Source organism: Coregonus lavaretus (assembly GCF_964263955.1).
Source record: "Coregonus lavaretus genome assembly, chromosome: 5".
NCBI classification, from domain to species: Eukaryota; Metazoa; Chordata; class Actinopteri; order Salmoniformes; family Salmonidae; genus Coregonus; species Coregonus lavaretus.
Window position 1 is genome coordinate 65,924,011 of NC_139992.1, and position 18,208 is coordinate 65,942,218.

The 18,208-nt window shown below is 39.9% G+C and overlaps 2 protein-coding genes across 10 annotated transcripts in view; both read right to left on the bottom strand.

Moving 5' to 3' along the window:
- Nucleotides 1-753: 753 nt before the first annotated feature.
- LOC311129618 (CD302 antigen-like) lies at nt 754-6,158 on the bottom strand. Its single transcript, XM_084161964.1, has 6 exons — nt 5,743-6,158; nt 3,793-3,918; nt 3,519-3,629; nt 2,756-2,938; nt 2,397-2,420; nt 754-2,237 (listed from the first exon to the last, which is right to left on the bottom strand). The coding sequence occupies exons 1-6, from the start codon at nt 5,831-5,833 to the stop codon at nt 2,038-2,040; spliced, it is 735 nt and encodes a 244-aa protein (XP_084018090.1). The 5' UTR covers nt 5,834-6,158; the 3' UTR covers nt 754-2,037.
- A 10,305-nt stretch (nt 6,159-16,463) lies between these two features.
- The window catches only part of LOC311130048 (RNA-binding motif, single-stranded-interacting protein 1-like), a 55,765-nt gene continuing 54,020 nt past the window's right edge, over nt 16,464-18,208 (bottom strand). For 7 of the 9 annotated variants that reach the window (XM_084162673.1, XM_084162672.1, XM_084162675.1 and 4 more), the window contains exon 14: nt 16,464-16,680. The gene's annotated coding sequence lies outside the window, so the exon portion shown is untranslated. The remainder of the gene's footprint in view (nt 16,681-18,208) is intronic. The other 2 variants (XM_084162679.1, XM_084162678.1) reach the window with 2 other exon arrangements.

Consider the following 18,208-nt stretch of genomic DNA (forward strand, 5'->3'; position numbering starts at 1 on the left):
GTACCTAATGAATACGACCCTCTAGTGCCATAGCAGAGCCAGGACATGTAGTCAGTCGGAGGGTGGGTGTGACACATCTCATACTTGACAGTGACTTATAATCTATATGCCTTAAGGAGTAATTAGACTGTCCTCAATCTGGTGTCCTAATTCATCAGGTCCTTTTTAATTATGCATTGACAGATGTATATTTAGCTGTAATGTTCTATAAAGATCTCAGGAATGGACAGAATAATGCTGATATGGTTGGCATCAATTGTTTGCTTCAGGCTTTGCAAGTGTTGCACTTTTGGGTTAGGTAGGGTTGCAAAATCTGGTAAACTTTGCCAAGGGGGTATAGGGAAGGAATGTCAAACCAATAACTAATTCTGATCTTTTTTTCCACTAATTGGTCTTTTGACCAATCACATCAGATCTTTTCACAGCCAATCTTTTTCAGAGCTGATCTGATTGATAAAAAATACCAATTAGTGAGAAAAATATCAGAATTGGGCTGCTTGTGTAAACACAGCTAAATGAGGGATTACTTTAAGATTCCATTAATGTAACATTGTTAACCATGTCGACTTGTTCTGTGTTTGTATGACAACTGCGAATTGTCAGACTTGTTGTCAAAGAAGCAACGAACAGCAACTACTTGGACTGCAATATCATCTATTATGAAATCTCAAAACAGGCACAATGCAACAATGTTTGCCCACAAGATGAGATGCTCACACAAGTCAATCAAAAAAGAACAGGCAGGCCCATAACTCACAGGTGATTTCCAAAATGTATTTTGAGTAACAAGCAGGGCTTAGCTAAAGCCTAATTAAATGAATATCGCATCGCACAGTATTTAGGAAAAGCTTTCACAGACATTCAAAGACCTTATGGGGGTGTAGTTCTGTCAATATACCATTTTAGGCCCACTCCACAAACTGTAACAAACTGTATCACTAATGCATTAGTAAAAACACTGACCATATTCATATTAGTCAATTAGAATTTGGATTAATAGCTTTGTAAAAATAAATTATGATTATTCAGGAAGTCGGAACAAGGAGATGGTTCAGGTCAAAGGCAAACAATCCTCACTCTAAAATCTTTTCTCCCATGAATAGAAGTTTATGCACGTCATTACAGACTAATACACAAATAATCATATCTATTATAAATGTAATCATCTGTAAAAGCTTGTCCATACATTGATAATAACCATCTTAAAGAATGCTTTGAACAAAGTTGTGTTACAGCAGCATACAAACAATGGAACACAGGACTGCTGAGATTCCTTGTTGAGAAAATAAACACTGGTTGAATCTGGCTATGCCATATTTTACAAGCCTTAATCTGTATGTTTGAGATATGAATAATGGATTATCCCTCTGTAATTTCCATTACTTGTATTTATCTCTTATCGAGAACCAAGACATTTAAAGCCTGGACACTAGGGGAAGAGATTAAATCATTGAAAAGTATGAGCACTTACAAGGGCAAAATAACATAAAGATGTTTGATAATGATAACTTATCTCAGACTCGCCATGCGGTGCAAAGATCACAAATTGTATGCAGATAAAACAACAGGAGACCGAACGTCTTTGAAGATTGAAAACAGCGATTCTCACAATTCAATATTGAATTCATTGTAACTGCAAGCAAATGGATAATGGTCTACATTCACAGTAATGGACTTTAGGGCATCCTGAACTATGAAACCAGATTTTCTGAAGGAAAGTTTTCTGAAAACACACTTTCATTAGGATCCTGTTTGGCGAACACAAACATTCAGGATTCAAATAATAAATCTTCAGAAAAGCAGACTGACCCAATATCCATATGGGAGCCCATTCAGACAGGCAAAGGACCTAAGCAGACTGTGGCTCTAGTTGGTGGTAAAAGTGTTGCTATGTGTCATTCCATAGCAGTATGTCCTTTTATCTGTCAAATCATCTCTTCTGGACAATGGAACCCGTCTCAATTAAGGTCACCTTTTTCTCTCCAAGTCCTCTCCTCAAAGAGTGACTCCACACAGCAGAATCTAAGAGGACTTCCACTAAGCCATGTCATCAACGTCCTCTGTCTCCACTAGGCAGGCCTCGTCAGAGCTGGGAGACCTGAATGGGGGGTGGTACTCGAATGACGTGAGGACAGTACCGTATTGGTGCTTCTGGTGCAGGAACCAAAAGACTGCAGAGATCCCCATGATGCCGACCACACTGAGAATTACCAGAGCTGAAAGCAGTGGACTGGTAGCTGAGCAGGCAAAAAACAATGCAGGGATAGGTCAGCTTACTGTATGCATAGAAATATAATGAATAGAATGGGCTGGGACACCTGTTCTATTCATTCTATTTCTATGACTGTATGGCTATCTAAGAACAAAATAAAGGAAAACGGCTTTGCTTCACTTACCAGGTTTGCGATCCTTCTCTGCTTCTGAAGAAGAAAGGAACATGACTAAAAATAACTCGGAAATAAAAATGAACATAAATCTGGAACCACTTGTTAATCAAACTGACAAAACAACATATTGCTGCAGTGGATTTATGTCAACTGGGCTATTAGAAGCGGGACACACCATAACGTAGATCACCTGCGATTCAAAATGTGGAATTGCTGGGAAATTAAAAGAAAATGACAGCCGATGTTCGGTGGTCAGAGGCTATTTGACGGCCGCTCACTACGCACGGCCAACGTTCGTTATGGTGTGTCCCGTCTCTTAAGAGTAGAAAGGTTATGGTTCACAAATGCTGATAAAAATAAGGCCTTACTTTCAGCAGTTTCACAGACCACTCCATTCTCCGGGTCTTCGACACAGCTGACTTTCTCCCACTCCCCTGTGCTGCTGTGCATGGCCACACAGGTGTCCATGGGAATGAATTCAGACTCGCTGGAGCTATTCCCCCAGTTCTTAAAGCTCAGACCTGTTTCATCTTGCCACTTAAAGGCCTCATCTTAATCAGACAAATAAACCAAGACATCAAATTTAGAAAAATAGCAATGACCACTTATTCTCTCGCTCTCTGTTAATTTCACCTTCCTTTCATAACCCAAAGAAATATTGTCAGAGAGAAGTTATACACATAGTCAAAACAACCCTGCCAGTGGTGTCTGCTTTTTTCCACATGAAAGCCGTTAATATCTGGGTGTGAATCACAGTCTCTTTGAGTTTCTTTTTTTATCCTCCTGCAACAGAGCTTCATAAAAACAGGATTTCCTGACATTGTGCCGTTCCGAATGGGACAGCTGCATTATCCATGCTTGACAAAACCAAAACCCTTTCCAGGAAGTGTTGGCACTACTGTCACAGAGTGTACAAGACATGATGGACCATATTAGCAAATAAATAAGAAATGTACTCACAATACTCATTATGTTACAAATCTTACAAACACTGATCCCAAGGCCTACTTTAATATGGATTATGGCAGTGGGTAAAGTGACCGCATTATACTGTACAACCACGTGATGTGGCAAAGTAACATTCATAATACGGAGGTGTCATTATTTTCTAGTACACCTAAAAGTACTTACCGTCACTGTCATAATACATGCCCAACCACACGTGTATGTTGCCTTTCCACACCTGCGGACTGTAGTTGATGATGAAATTATTCTCCTCTGCACTTTGGACACTCAACAGTTCTAAAAGAGACAACACAGGACAAGCTGTGGCAATTGAAAACAAAAACATTGAGAGTAGTTTGAAATGGTTCAATTAAATGATAGCCTTTCATCTAATAAATAATAAGAAAGGTGCAACATAATGGGATAAAAAGTCAACTTCCTATCGGGGGCTTCTGAGTACCATATCCTGAGCAGATGGTTTTCGCAGCTTCAATCGTATAGCTTTTAGCCACATCTTCTTCTCCATGGACGAAGTGGTAGCATCTTTGTCCGAAAGGCACCCAGGTGCGCCCATCTGCAGGACAGTCTGTGCAGAGAGTTAATCATGAGACAAAACCACTATAGCCTCAACCCCCACTTTCAAACAAAGTTAGGCGTCCCTGGTCCAACTTAATTTCCAACAACCTGCACAAACTAGTCATGCAAGTGACTGTTTTATCAGTTGGGATGTGACTGGCAAACATGGATGTATGTTTGACTTTGTTAGGCTGGAGAGACTTTAGTGCCTAGACAGGGCATCTGCCTAACAAGGCTAAAGGGGATGTCCAATGGCTCAATGTAATGAAATGGAATTGGAGTCATGAATAAGGGTTACATGCTGACCAAACCACCTGTGTTGCATGCGCGAGCATTTCAAAATAAATGTACACATACATGTTATTCAATCATTTAATCCAAATTGCTCGCAGGCATCTGTGTAGCCAGGCGCTAAAATATGATCCAGTTGGTGGCGGTAATGCACCTTAAAGTTGGTTGCCAACCGCCATATAAAATCCACAGAAGAAGAATGAACGACGAGAGATTAATCAAAGAAAATAAAAAACTCACTAGGTTTCCCTTTTTATCTGTAGATTAATTGTCGGAGTAGAGAACACACGATTTTGTGTGACTAAAAATTCTACAATGATCCAGCAAAAAAAAGGACCATATATACTTCAGGTAAAAATACAACCCAATGTTTATCTCCCAGGACAAATTATCTACTAACAGCAAGCTAGCAAAATTTCCATGAATGTTTCATGTGTGTTTCGACCTGTCCCCAAATTAATATAGTTGGTTCTGGTATTTTAACCTGTGTGTCATGAAAATCAACAGGCGCACGATGGCACACGCGCTGCGCCGGTTTGGTCAGCATGTTAGACATGCATTTACTTAAAACATGAAGTACTTTTAAAGCCACAGTCTGGAATTTTTCCAGTAATTTAAACTAATTAAATATGCCCCTTGAATTTCAGTTACAGATACCTTAATGATGTTAGTGCAATTGTATTAAATTGTCATTTAGAAATCAAGTGCTATGTGATCACTATTACTCCTGTTGACATGTATATATTACCATAAGTATTTATATATTCCTGCTACTAGTCACTTTTCAGCCCTGTTTACATGTATATCCAACCATCTATCACACCTACACTGACATTCTTGCACTCACACACACTCATACACTAACACCCACACACTTATATATACACACACACACACACACACACACACACACACACACACCACCACTTATGCTGCTGCCATCCTGTTTACTATTATTATTATTATTGTTATTATTATTTATTCTGCTAGTCACTTTCTCCTAATCCCTGCCTAAATGTACATTTCTACTTCAAATACTCCAGTATCCCTGCAAATTGTAAATTTGGTACTGGCACTGACCCTGTGACAAATAAAACTTGAAAAAAAATTCATTAAAATGTTGTATGTGGGCCCACTTTGAGAATAGCCTAAGCACATTTTACAGAGTGTGGCTTTAAGACTACACACTTCCTGCTTCCTTTGGAATTTAGGGTCACATTATTGTTTGTTTCAACCTTATACCTCGTGATGTCCGAACTTGGTTACAAGCCAAGTCACGAGGGCAGCTTTCTGCATTTCTAATAAATACTAGCAAATTTGGCATGTAATCAGACTGAAAATATGAAGTCCTGTAAAAACAGGAAATATTATCGTGCACAGCGCAATAGTAAACTGTTACACTGTTGCTCAGTAGGAAACTCGTTTAAAATGAAACCATAACAACTTCCAGCTTTCTCGGGCAATACCGATGAGTAAAGAGCATTTCGCATCCGGTTTTAAACAATACAATTCTGATTAAAATAAATATACTATCTCGACTTACCACCAGCTAGAGTAGATTGCCAACAAACAACAACAAAAAGGAAATTGCATAAATATAAGGGGCGAAGATGACGTTTCTTTAGTGACTCCATGTTCGCGAGCTCCAAATCATGGCTCCAAAATGTTATTCTTCTTCGGTGTGGTTTTAGGGCGGACTACATCCTGAAAAGTTGTATTGCCGCCAGAGATATTACGAACGGGAAACGTACACAGTGGGTTTTAATACGATTCCAATGGAGTTTCCTATCTCCTCAAAAGTATCTCTGTGGCCGCCCACTACTGTACTCAAAAAACTAAAGGGGGAAATGGGAAAACTACAACTTTTAACACCCTCTAACTTCCGAAAACAACATACAAAACTAAACAAAAAGCAAGGCAACAGTAAACATGTCGTCCCACAAGATGCTGCAGCGCCCCACCCCTTGGGCCAATTGAGATATCACATGTGACTAACACATTTCAGTTAATTACTATAGCTCCCACCTTGGGCCAGTCAGTGTAATTTCTGTGGCCAGACGCATCATTCACCCAAGTTTTGTCAAAATCATGTCAGTGCTGTCTGAGATATCGCATGTGACTAACAAACTAACAGATGGAGACAGATCCACAGTCCCCACCCCGATTTCATTGTGGGGGACAATAATCCTCAATCAATCAACTGTACTCAGAGCCCAACCTAGATCCGGGGACTTGGTAACCTCCTAGATGTATGATACCTATTAATGGTCTAGTTACTTTAGACAGAAACTAAAGTAGTAGGTAGGTTGGTAATCCGCGACCGTCTAGCAATGCAAAGGTTGCGTGTTCGAGTCGCATGGGGACGTATGATATTATACGTCCTTTAATTCGTATGATTGTACGACTGCTATGCCAATCATAATGTAACCTAATAGCGTAACATATCATACTAAATGGAGCTTCACGTACAGAATAATACAAATTGCCCTGAGACCACGTTGCAGCATCTCACATTGAAATGAAATCCCACTTTAAATAGTGGTAAATACTCACCCCAGTGCCCAGGGGTGGATTTGGAGGCCCCAGGAAGAGGCCAAGGGCTGCTGAACAAAGGAAGCAGAATGAAAATGCTAACAGAAAAGACTTGAAATGCCCTTCAGTAGTAAAGGTCTTTGCATCACCACATAGAATAGGGGTGGGCAATAATTTTGGCTGGAGGGCCACACCGGAATAAAAAAATTCAACAGAGGGCTGCACAGATTTTTCTCAAGACCGATTTGTTTGTCAAAAGCAATTGGCGGGCCAAAAGAAGGGCAGTTGTTTTAAAATATATACAGTCGCTTGCACAGTCTTCACATTTTGCTGCCTTAAAATTAAATATACTATTGTGGTGGCAGCATCACTAGCAGGGACTTGGGAGTTTTTCAGGATAAAAAACTAATATGAAAGGAGCAAAGCCCAGGTACAAAGTTAGAGAAAACCCTCAGTCTTCTGAAAATCTAACCCTGGGATAGAGTTTTATTTTTCAGCGGGACAATTACAAACATTTTAAGACACACCAGAAGGTGTTGTGTTCCTGAGTGGTCCAGTCTCAGTCCTGACTTAGATTAGCTTGAAAAATCAGAGACAAGGTTTGAATATTGCTGTCCATCAATGATTCCCAACCAGATTTACTGAGCTTGAGCAATTTTGACAAAGATCATGGATATCTGTTGCCCTAAGAGTTGTGCAAAATTGGTAGAATATTTTTCAAAATGATTCGGTTTTCACACTTTCAATTTAGGGATTCATGATGTGTAAATTCTGGACAATACCTACAGTACCAGTCAAACGTTTGGACACATCTACTCATTCAAGGTTTTTTTTCTACAGTCGTGGTCAAAAGATTTGAGAATGACACAAATATTAATTTTCACAAAGTCTGCTGCCTCAGTTTTTATGATGGCAATTTGCATATACTCCAGAATGTTATGAAGAGTGATCAGATGAATTGCAATTAATTGCAAATAAGTCCCTCTTTGCCATGAAAATGAATTTAATCCCCAAAAAACATTTCCACTGCATTTCAGCCCTGCCACAAAAGGACCAGCTGACATCATGTCAGTGATTCTCTCGTTAACACAGGTGAGAGTGTTGACGAGGACAAGGCTGGAGATCACTCTGTCATGCTGATTGAGTTAGAATAACAGACTGGAAGCTTTAAAAGGAGGGTAGTGCTTGAAATCATTGTTCTTCCTCTGTTAACCATGGTTACCTGCAAGGCAACACATGCCGTCGTCATTGCTTTGCACAAAAAGGGCTTCACAGGCAAGGATATTGCTGCTAGTAAGATTGCACCTAAATCAACCATTTATCGGATCATCAAGAACTTCAAGGAGAGAGTTTCAATTGTTGTGAAGAAGGCTTCAGGGCGCCCAAGAATGTCCAGCAAGAGCCAGGACCGTCTCCTAAAGTTGATTCAGCTGCGGGATCGGGGCACCACCAGTGCAGAGCTTGCTCAGGAATGGCAGCAGGCAGGTCTGAGTGCATCTGCACGCAGAGTGAGGCGAATACTTTTAGAGGATGGCTTGGTGTCAAGAAGGGCAGCGAGGAAGCCACTTCTCTCCAGGAAAAACATCAGGGACAGACTGATATTCTGCAAAAGGTACAGGGATTGGACTGCTGAGGACTGGGGTAAAGTCATTTTCTCTGATGAATCCCCTTTGCGATTGTTTGGGGCATCCGGAAAAAAGCTTGTCCGGAGAAGACAAGGCGAGCGCTACCATCAGTCCTGTGTCATGCCAACAGTAAAGCATCCTGAGACCATTCATGTGTGGGGTTGCTTCTCAGCAAAGGGAGTGGGCTCACTCACAATTTTGCCTAAGAACACAGCCATGAATAAACAATGGTACCAACACATCCTCCGAGAGCAACTTCTCCCAAGCATCCAAGAACAGTTTGCTGACAAACAATGCGTCTTCCAGCATGATGGAGCACCTTTCCATAAGGCAAAAGTGATAACTAAGTGGCTCGGGGAACAAAACATCGACATTTTGGGTCCATGGCCAGGAAACTCTCCAGACCTTAATCTCATTGAGAACTTGTGGTCAATCCTCAAGAGGCTGGTGGACAAACAAAAACCCACAAATTCTGACAAACTCCAAGCATTGATTATGCAAGAATGGGCTGCCATCAGTCAGGATGTGGCCCAGAAGTTAATTGACAGCATGCCAGGGCGGATTGCAGAGGTCTTGAAAAAGAAGGGTCAACACTGCAAATATTGACTCTTTGCATAAACTTAATGTAATTGTCAATAAAAGCCTTATGGAATGCTTGTAATTATACTTCAGTATAGCATAGTAACATCTGACAAAAATATCTAAAAACACTGAAGCAGCAAACTTTGTGAAGACCAATACTTGTGTCATTCTCAAAACTTTTGACCACGACCGTACATTGTAGAATAATAGTGAAGACATCAAAACTATGAAATAACACATATGGAATCATGTAGTAACCAAAAAAGTGTTAAACAAATCAAAATATATTTTATATTCTTCAAAGTAGCCACCCTTTGCATTGATGACAGCTTTTCACACTCTTGGCATTCTCTCAACCAGCTTCATGAGGTAGTCACCTGGAATGCTTTTCCAACAGTCTTGAAGGAGTTCCCACATATGCTGAGCACTTGGGATAATGTATACCAGGGCTGGCCCAAGCCTTTTGGGGGCCCTAAGCGAGATTTGGTTAGGGGACCAACCCACCAAGCGGGCAATTTTTGGTTGTGGCCTCCCTCTTGATGGCAGAGAGAAAAATTTATGTTTTAAAGTTAATTTCCTTCAGTTCTACACATTGCCATGGGGTGGAGAGAAAATGTTGCAATTTTATAACACATTTCATACAACTCATTTTGCCATGGGACAGAGATATATTTGTGCAGTTTAAAAAAAAAATGCTGATGCACAGCCACATTTTTAACTTGCACTTTGTGTATTCTACTATTCTAACCCTCAACAGTAAGTTGAGACCCCAACTGAGTTCTGCTTATGTTGCTTATGCCTGGAGCCAGCCCTGATGTATACTGTGCTAATGATAATACAAAAAAAGAGTAGCAGAGAGCAATGTACAATACAGCGAACTTAGCAAACAAGGAAATTGTGGAAAGTGCATGGGGCCGCCATCTTTATGCGCCTCCGCTAGATGCAATTTTGTCACAGTCCCTTCTAACGTGTCTTGCACGGCTTTTGAGCATCATAGAGGGAAATAACAAGACAAAATCAACAGGGAACATAGACGCGATGTCTGCCGCATATCCACTCCAGGTATTAGTTTTCAGTTATGGGGTCGTAAAAGCTAATATCCCCAACCGTTCAAAAGCTAGAGCCAAATTCGGAGGAAGAAAACAGAAACCGATCCATTTGCTTAATAGTGCACAGCGGAGATTACTCACAAGCAGAAGAGGGCCTCAAGCGGAGGAGGAAGACAGGATAAGAGAAATTATGTATTATTAAACTATTGTAATTATGCCAAGTTCACGAGGCACCCTGATGATGTGAGGCCCCAGGCAATTGCCTTAGTTGCCTAATGGTAAGTCCACCACTGCCAGTGCCTGAACTTACATGTTCCCTCAAAAAGTAGGCTTCCAAAGTTCAGTGTATGTTTGAAGCTTGTCAAAACAAATGATTATACAGCAACTTCCTTTAGCATTTTTAATGCACCATGATATTGCATAGCTAACATTATTGGGAAGTTGAAGAATATCATTGTACATGTATTTCATTCTATAGAATTGTATTATAGATTATGGAGAAGGAAACAACTAAATGTTAAATAAGCGAGAAGTGGTTTTATTTGGTTTTGTTTTGATAAAGGAGTTGGGCCCCAGGAGGACAATGATTTACAGAATAACCCATGAAGTCCTCTAGATGGTGCCATAAGTACATAAATTGTACAGATTTCAGTGATTGCAACCCAGTTCGATAACATGCTGCCTGAAAGCTTGCAGAGTGCCTCTTTATATTTGATAAATTACAGTATAAATATGTCACAGTCACACAGGAACATATATTAGATATATATTCAACTGAAATTACTGACCAATTGGATGTAAATAAGAAGCACAGTAAATTCCACTCATTCTTAGGTTGTATAGCCAAATCCTTACTTATCGGCCTACCACCACTCAAATGATGAATAACATTATTGTCTCATTAATTAATCCAAAACTCCCAGTGAAAAATAAACAAGGCGCGAGACGTTAAGAAGTGAGAAGAATGTTGGTGAGAGCTGGAATGGCAGAGAGCTCAGTGGGGTATGCGAAAGTCACAGCTCTAGACAAAAGAAGACTAGAGACACTGCGTTAATAAACAAGACAAAATCAACAGGGAACATAGACGCGATGTCTGCTGCATATCCACTCCAGAAATTCTTCAGAAATTCCAGAGATTCTTTGGGGGTTTAACAGCCAGCCTGAATGGTTTAAACTTGTACAAATATTTTTTATTAAAATGAACACAAGTTAGCAATGGACAAGACTGATTGGTAACTCACATGAACCTACTTAGCTAATATGTCCAGTAGACATCTCATCTAAAAATATCAACAAACACGAATATCCTGTTATTATCATCAGGAGCCCTCCAGGACCTGAGACCAAGCAGCCATTTTAGATCAAACCCTGTGTGAGTGAAGACAGAAAGAGCAATCATAGACACCCATCCATTCAAAGTCATCAGACTGTTGAATGTAATAGATCATAAACAATGGTCACATAGAAAGATAACACTCTTATTTCACTTTCCAATGAGATAGACCTTGCCAGAACCCTGAAAGATAAAGAGCTCTTTGTACTCTCCCTGTGTAAAGGCCACGTTTTTCAATGGAACTGAAGACATGGTTATTTCATAGACGACACATCACTACACAATCATTACACCTTTGTTGAGATCGCTCATCTTGGAGAGCTGCTGTGCTGATATTACCTGCAGACAGACAAAGGGGCAGAATGGTTAGTTTGCTGAGGTGGAGGTAACAGTAGACGCAGGTGGCTGCAGGCCACAGACAGCTGCAGCATGGATCTGGTTCCTCACGGTTTCCCATCGGGTGGCACCACACCCTGCAGGAGACCAGGAAGACCCATCTGCCAGTCCAAGGCCCCTCTCCAAGCCCCCGTCCATTTATCCTCCCTCCCATCAACTACCCACCCAGGCCTGGCCACAGCCCTCTCCAAGCCCCCATCCCTGTAGCCTCCCTCCTGTCACCACTCACACTGGCTGAGACAGGGACATGCATGTTAACACCATGACCAGGACATGGTGTTGATGATCATCTCTTCACTGCCCTCACCCTCAGGGCTGTGAATGTGCTAATGCCAAACACACTGTAAGTCCAACTCAACAGAATGTCTAATCAACAGTAAGGCCTGTTCAGGCATTCTAAGGACAGACTAGAGCAGTGAGTCCTGGTATATTGATTAGATTGCCTCCATATATTACTTACAAAACAGTGCACAAGATGAGAAATAAAACAGACAAAAGGTTAATGATAAATTGCATTGTCAGAGTTATATTACTCGGTTGGATTGACATGATTCTACCCCATTTATCTCCAATTTCCTTTTCCTGAGGCTTCTGTACATGTCATTTGCAGCTGTAACGGACCACATAAATACGTTTCCCCTCTGTCGCAAGAGGACATGTGTCACGTCTTCATTGTATGCGTCAATCTCAACTCTGTGTGAGGGAAGGTCAGTGTCAGTGTGTTGAGACAAATAACTGGAATTCTCATGTGCTCTGAGGAAATTGCTACTGTATGATTAATCTCACTTCCTGGCCTTCCTGGCCAGTCTCTGGTAAGGAGATAGGCCTATACAGGCCATGCTGTACTGTCGCTCCAATCATTCCTGAAAGCTTTTGGTTTTGTGAGGAAGATCCATAAGAAAAACACTGCAAAGGCTGTGTCAGCGGTCACTGCTGTAATTGTTTTCCTTCAGCAGAGGTTACCGGTATCATTTATGTACAAAAGGAGACTCAAAGAAAGGTTCAAATATAACACATTTTCAAAGATATGCTGAATTTCTGTTATGCTTCCAATTTTTCTGGTCTTGACACATTTCACTGTATGGAAAGAATATAAAATAATAAGCTACTAATATATTTTTTTATCTTCAAAGTCATTTGTTTCAATATATCCTATTAATTTGTCTTCCAATTGTTACTTCTGATTGTTACTGAAAATGTTTACTCCAAAATATATGTTTGTGTAGAGCAGGAGCAGCTCCCATTGGTAAAAGGAAGTACATCCAATACAGACAGTGGATTGACGGGGTAATGATCAGCAATAAAGAGGGAGGGGAACCGGGTTAGCATTGACTGCATTCGTTTTAAAACCGGGCTGCCTCCCGGGGTGAGCCGGGTGCCCCGGTCAAAGCCGACGGCGAAGACGGCTGAAAACAAAAGTGATGTATGCCAAGCACGTGGAGTAATGAGTTAGGATTCAGTGTTTCCACATGCAAAAGTGTTTGCTCTTTATAGAAAACTCATATCGCTTTACCTGCCTTCCCAAGGAAAACTACTTTGAAAAATGTAACATATTTTATAGAAAATACATGTTTTATGTTTCTGAACGATTCATCATACTGTTTTGTGGACATTATGGCCAGGTCATGCTCGTCTTGAGGTGGGCACTCCTCCCTCACCGCTTTTGCCCGGTGACGTAACGGGCCGTAGCCCGGTTTACCCAGGTTCAGTCTAATCAAACTCCCTCATTGGCCGTGTTCGAGAGCATCAAAACTGTTTTGTATCATGGATAAATTGTGACCGACTGATCTACAAATCATATTGAGTAGTTATTTATGATGCAAAGTGATTTGTAGATCAGTCAGTCTCGACTCGCCTTTCAAGTCAGCGGCAATGTCGAACGCGGCCAATTAATTTGGGGGATTCGTCCTGGATAGTTTTAGGTATAGAGATCCTATAACTTAGGTAATGCTAACTTGTAACTACAAATGTTCTTTGTCATGTTGCTAGGATGGAAATGAACAAGCTCTTCATAGGCAACTGGCTCAGCTCTGAGGGTTTGTTTACAGTCAGATATCAATATAATGAGATCTCTTCCCTCCCACACCAACAGAACACAGAACAAGTCCAATTGAAGTTTTTATTCAAAAAATGTCAAAGAAATGAACAGAAATAAAGCTTTAGTAACAATCTACTGAAAATATTTTTGGCTTTAACAAACACTATAAAACAAAAACACAGAGGATGGTTTCCTTAAACTGGACATATAAGTTACCACTGGGAAATGTGGCACATGTAAAACAAAATAAAAAATTAACTCTCATATAGATATCTCGATGAAAATCTTTTATTTCTTCAAACGATCTGTACAAAACTTATTTCTTCATAAATTATTAATTTTCTATATAACTTAATGACTGTTTAACACGATGGTTAATTAAATGAGCATTTCTTTCTTTATGAACCTTTCCAAATCTTGACCCAGACGCAGTATGGCACTTGGTTCAGACATTACTAGCAGCATAACCCTCACAAGCACTCGACAGAATTAGTTATCACTCTCAGGCATTACACAGAAATCTCAAGTATAGTCACATTGGCCCTTTACATTGGTAACTCAACTCAAGCTAACTGCAGAGGAAATGCTGCTGCAAGTCTGTCTGGACTGACAAAGCAAATGTTCTCAGGAGATGTCACAGATCCAGGAAATACCACTTTCAGCTTTAGCTTTTATTTGTCTTCAACCACTTTTATTAGCCTCTGGAATCTCTTGTGATGAAAGCAGCAGTTCTACTTTTGAAACTATGAAACTGAATGTCTGAACACAACTAAAACACGCTCAACGCACAATTGTCCTCAAAATGATTATAATAATATATCATAATTGTTTTTTTTGTGTGTGAAGAAAATCAAAAAGTATTAAAAACAACCTGAATGAAAACAAGTGTATATGGCCAGCTCCTGAGCATGGCATTTGGTCTGGAAGGGCAGGCTGGACCTGCTAACCCGGCCCAATACAGAGGAGAAAGGAAACTCTGAGGTAGATAACTGGTCATTCTGACCGACCATCAGGCCAGAACACAGTCTTCTGGAAGACAACTCAATCATAAAGCCTGTTCAAATCTACTAGAATAAAAAATAATCAAACTTTTAGCAATAACATTATCTGTTGCACAAAGTCAAAACAGATTATTATTGTAATTTTTTGTAATTTCATAGTTTCAAACTGCCTTCTTTCCTGGTTTATTTGTATTTCTAACATTGCATTTTCCATTTTTCTGTAGTGATGAAATCAGCTTGTGGCATTTGTTGGATCCAAATCGTCTTTCATGCTTGTTTGTGTCCATACTTTCATAAAACCTATGAAAACTGAAAGTAAATGTACAAAAAAGGCACATTCTCCAAACTGCAATCTAGTCTGGCAAAAAGTCAATTACATCCTTGTGAGAGAGAAATGACACTTTCCTCAATTTACAAGCTCACAGTTCTTTGGTGAAGTAAACTATAATTGGAAGTGCCGAGCTTGTTTGTTTCCTACCAAAGAGCTAGGTGCAATAAAATCTACATATTAATATCAGTTTTCCCCAACTCAAACTCCATTTAACTTTTTCCTATGTTGTACTGGAAGCCTTTGATCGTTTTTTTGCACAATAATAAATCCAAGTTTGCCTTTTTGCATTTCAACTGAAAGTGAAAAAGAAACATCCTGCCAAGCTGACAGAGAACAACAACATCCCCGAAAAAGACAACCACGCCCTCCCTTATTCCATCCCCACCCCAAGAAGTTCATTTTAGGCTAATCTACAACACCAAGTAATTAAAAGGCAAGATTCAAAATGTGATCATTCAGCAGGATATCTACCACATTCAACAACCAGAGACCTTTAAGGCCCACAGATAATACAAACATTACATCCTATTAAAACCATCATCAGATTCAGAGGGTCATTTCACTCTAAACATTTTTTTTCTCAAAAACTTCTACTTCAGATTAGTTTTTAGAGGGGAAAAGCAAAACACATACAGATGTAGGATCTTAATTTGAGCCAGTTTGCTACAGCAGGAAAATAATCCTGCAGCAACAGGAAATGTGAATTAGTATGTGGATTATAATCAATGGACATTTTTATAGTGGTTAATATATTTTTCGTAAGGGAAAATCAAGTCTGAAATTATAAAGTGAAAGTTACAAACTTCAGAAGCCTTTTTAAACCTCAAATACACCACAAGTTTAAAATGTCCTACATTGCAGGAAAGTTCTCTGGCAACAGGGTGATCAAATTAAGATCCTACATCTGTAAACACAGCAGATTTTATTAGCTATATCCAAAGGAAAAGCCCTATTTAGCTGATTTACAAGGCAATAACTCTCAACATTTCTTGCTCATTTCTAGCCTTGGAAGTTGCCTATACAGCTACTGTACGGAAATCTTTAAGGCAAAAGATCAGTCTAGACCACTAAGATAAATCACTTTACAAGAAGAAACATTTAACACTTCACCATAGCAACACTCACACAGCAAGCACCAAACATCATTTAAGATGTCTGGCTAATAAATCTTCAGAAAAATCTATTTCAGTACAAAATAAGAGAAAAACAAAATGTAAATCATAAACAATATTAACAAAAGACATCTTTACTATCATGCACCTTAAACAACAAGTCACATGATCCGCTATAGGTTTTTGCATCCATGTGACAATCCGTGGTAAAAAATAAACTTTCCTTCTTTATTAAAATAAAACTTTTTTTTCTTTTCTTTTTTTTAGAATTATAGTATCCTTTGATTAAATGAATCACTTATTTGCACCTCATGGAACTTATAACAAAATAGTCTCACTTGTTTTTCTTATCACAAACAAAAGGAAATAATTGCAGAACCTGTGCAAAATGGTGATAAATCCTTAAAGCACGATCCATCATCAGAGGAAGCCATGATTATTTCAGCTGTCATACAACTCTTTCTTCTGGGCTCCTACCACACCTGAGAGAACACAACCAAGACAGTCAGATGGGTTAAACTCTGGTACTAAGTATATTTTTATCATATGAAACATCTACCCACAACCATACAGGCTGGGGACCATGGCCCCTTCCATGGCTCTGTCCCAAATGGCACCATATATATGGGTCATTCTACAGAAGTTGTGCAAATTGGGCACGTTTGTATCCTATTTTTCCCAAACTTTCAGCACAGATGTCTTACAAAATATGCCAGGTAGACATGTATACTACTCACACGATTAAATAATAATATATAATTGTTCACCTGAATTCCTTACCACCCCGCTAAATGTGTCACTACCGAAACCTAGTTAAAAGGTTGCAATAAAGGGAGAACCAAGCACAGTAATGATACTTTTGATTAACCTTCAATTACAGATACATTTTAAAAATTGTATTTGCATACCAAATTAACAAAATAGTATTTTCGCAGGTTGATGAGAAGGTGACAATAGTTGGTGCGATTATTCGCAAATGGAAGAAACACAAAAGAACTGTCAATCTCCCTCAGCCCAGAACTACACGGAAGGATCTTGTCAATGATCTCAAGGCAGCTGGGACCATAGTCACCAAGAAAACAATTGGTAACACACTACGCCGTGAAGGACTGAAATCCTGCAGCGCCCGCAAGGTCCCCCTGCTCAAGAAAGCACATATACAGGGCCGTCTGAAGTTTGCCAATGAACATCTGAATGATTCAGAGGAGAACTGGGTGAAAGTGTTGTGGTCAGATGAGACCAAAATCAAGCTCTTTGGCATCAACTCAACGTGTTTGGAGGAGGAGGAATGCTGCCTATGACCCCAAGAACATCATCCCCACCGTCAAACATGGAGGTGGAAACATTATGTTTTGGGGGTGTTTTTCTGCTAAGGGGACAGGACAACTTGTTGTTACTTTCGGTACTTCTGTCAGTGTCTCACGGATCAAGTCTATCTATCAGCGCAGCCGATGTCCCCCTTATACCGCGAGCGCACCGTGCCTGGTCCACTTACAGTGCATTCCACATGACACGTTGGGGGCGATGAAACAACTGAGCCCGATTCATTTTCAATGGAGTGATCGTTGGGCGTGGGCTTTCTAGGCTAACTTTCCTTGCTAGCTTACAGCTGAAGCTAACATTACATTTACATTTTAGTTATTTAGCAGACACTCTTATCCAGAGCGACTTACAGTTAGTGAGTGCATACATTTTCATACTGGCCCCCCGTGGGAAACGAACCCACAACCCTGTCGTTGCAAGCGCCATGCTCTACCAACTGAGCTACAGTTGTTTGTGATACCATAACGCAAAATATGCTGATTGCCATCAAAACTTTATTCATTCACTTAATCAGACTCTCTCTCATGTCTCTCCCAAATATTATCTATTGCCTAAGCGAACTGACTGTGTGTGAATATAACTCTGACGGGCCTCCCCCTCTTGCCTTGTGAATGACGTCATTAGTGGTTAAAGAGACAGTGCACACTTTTATAAAATAAGCTACTTCTATGCAAATGTTGTTGATCA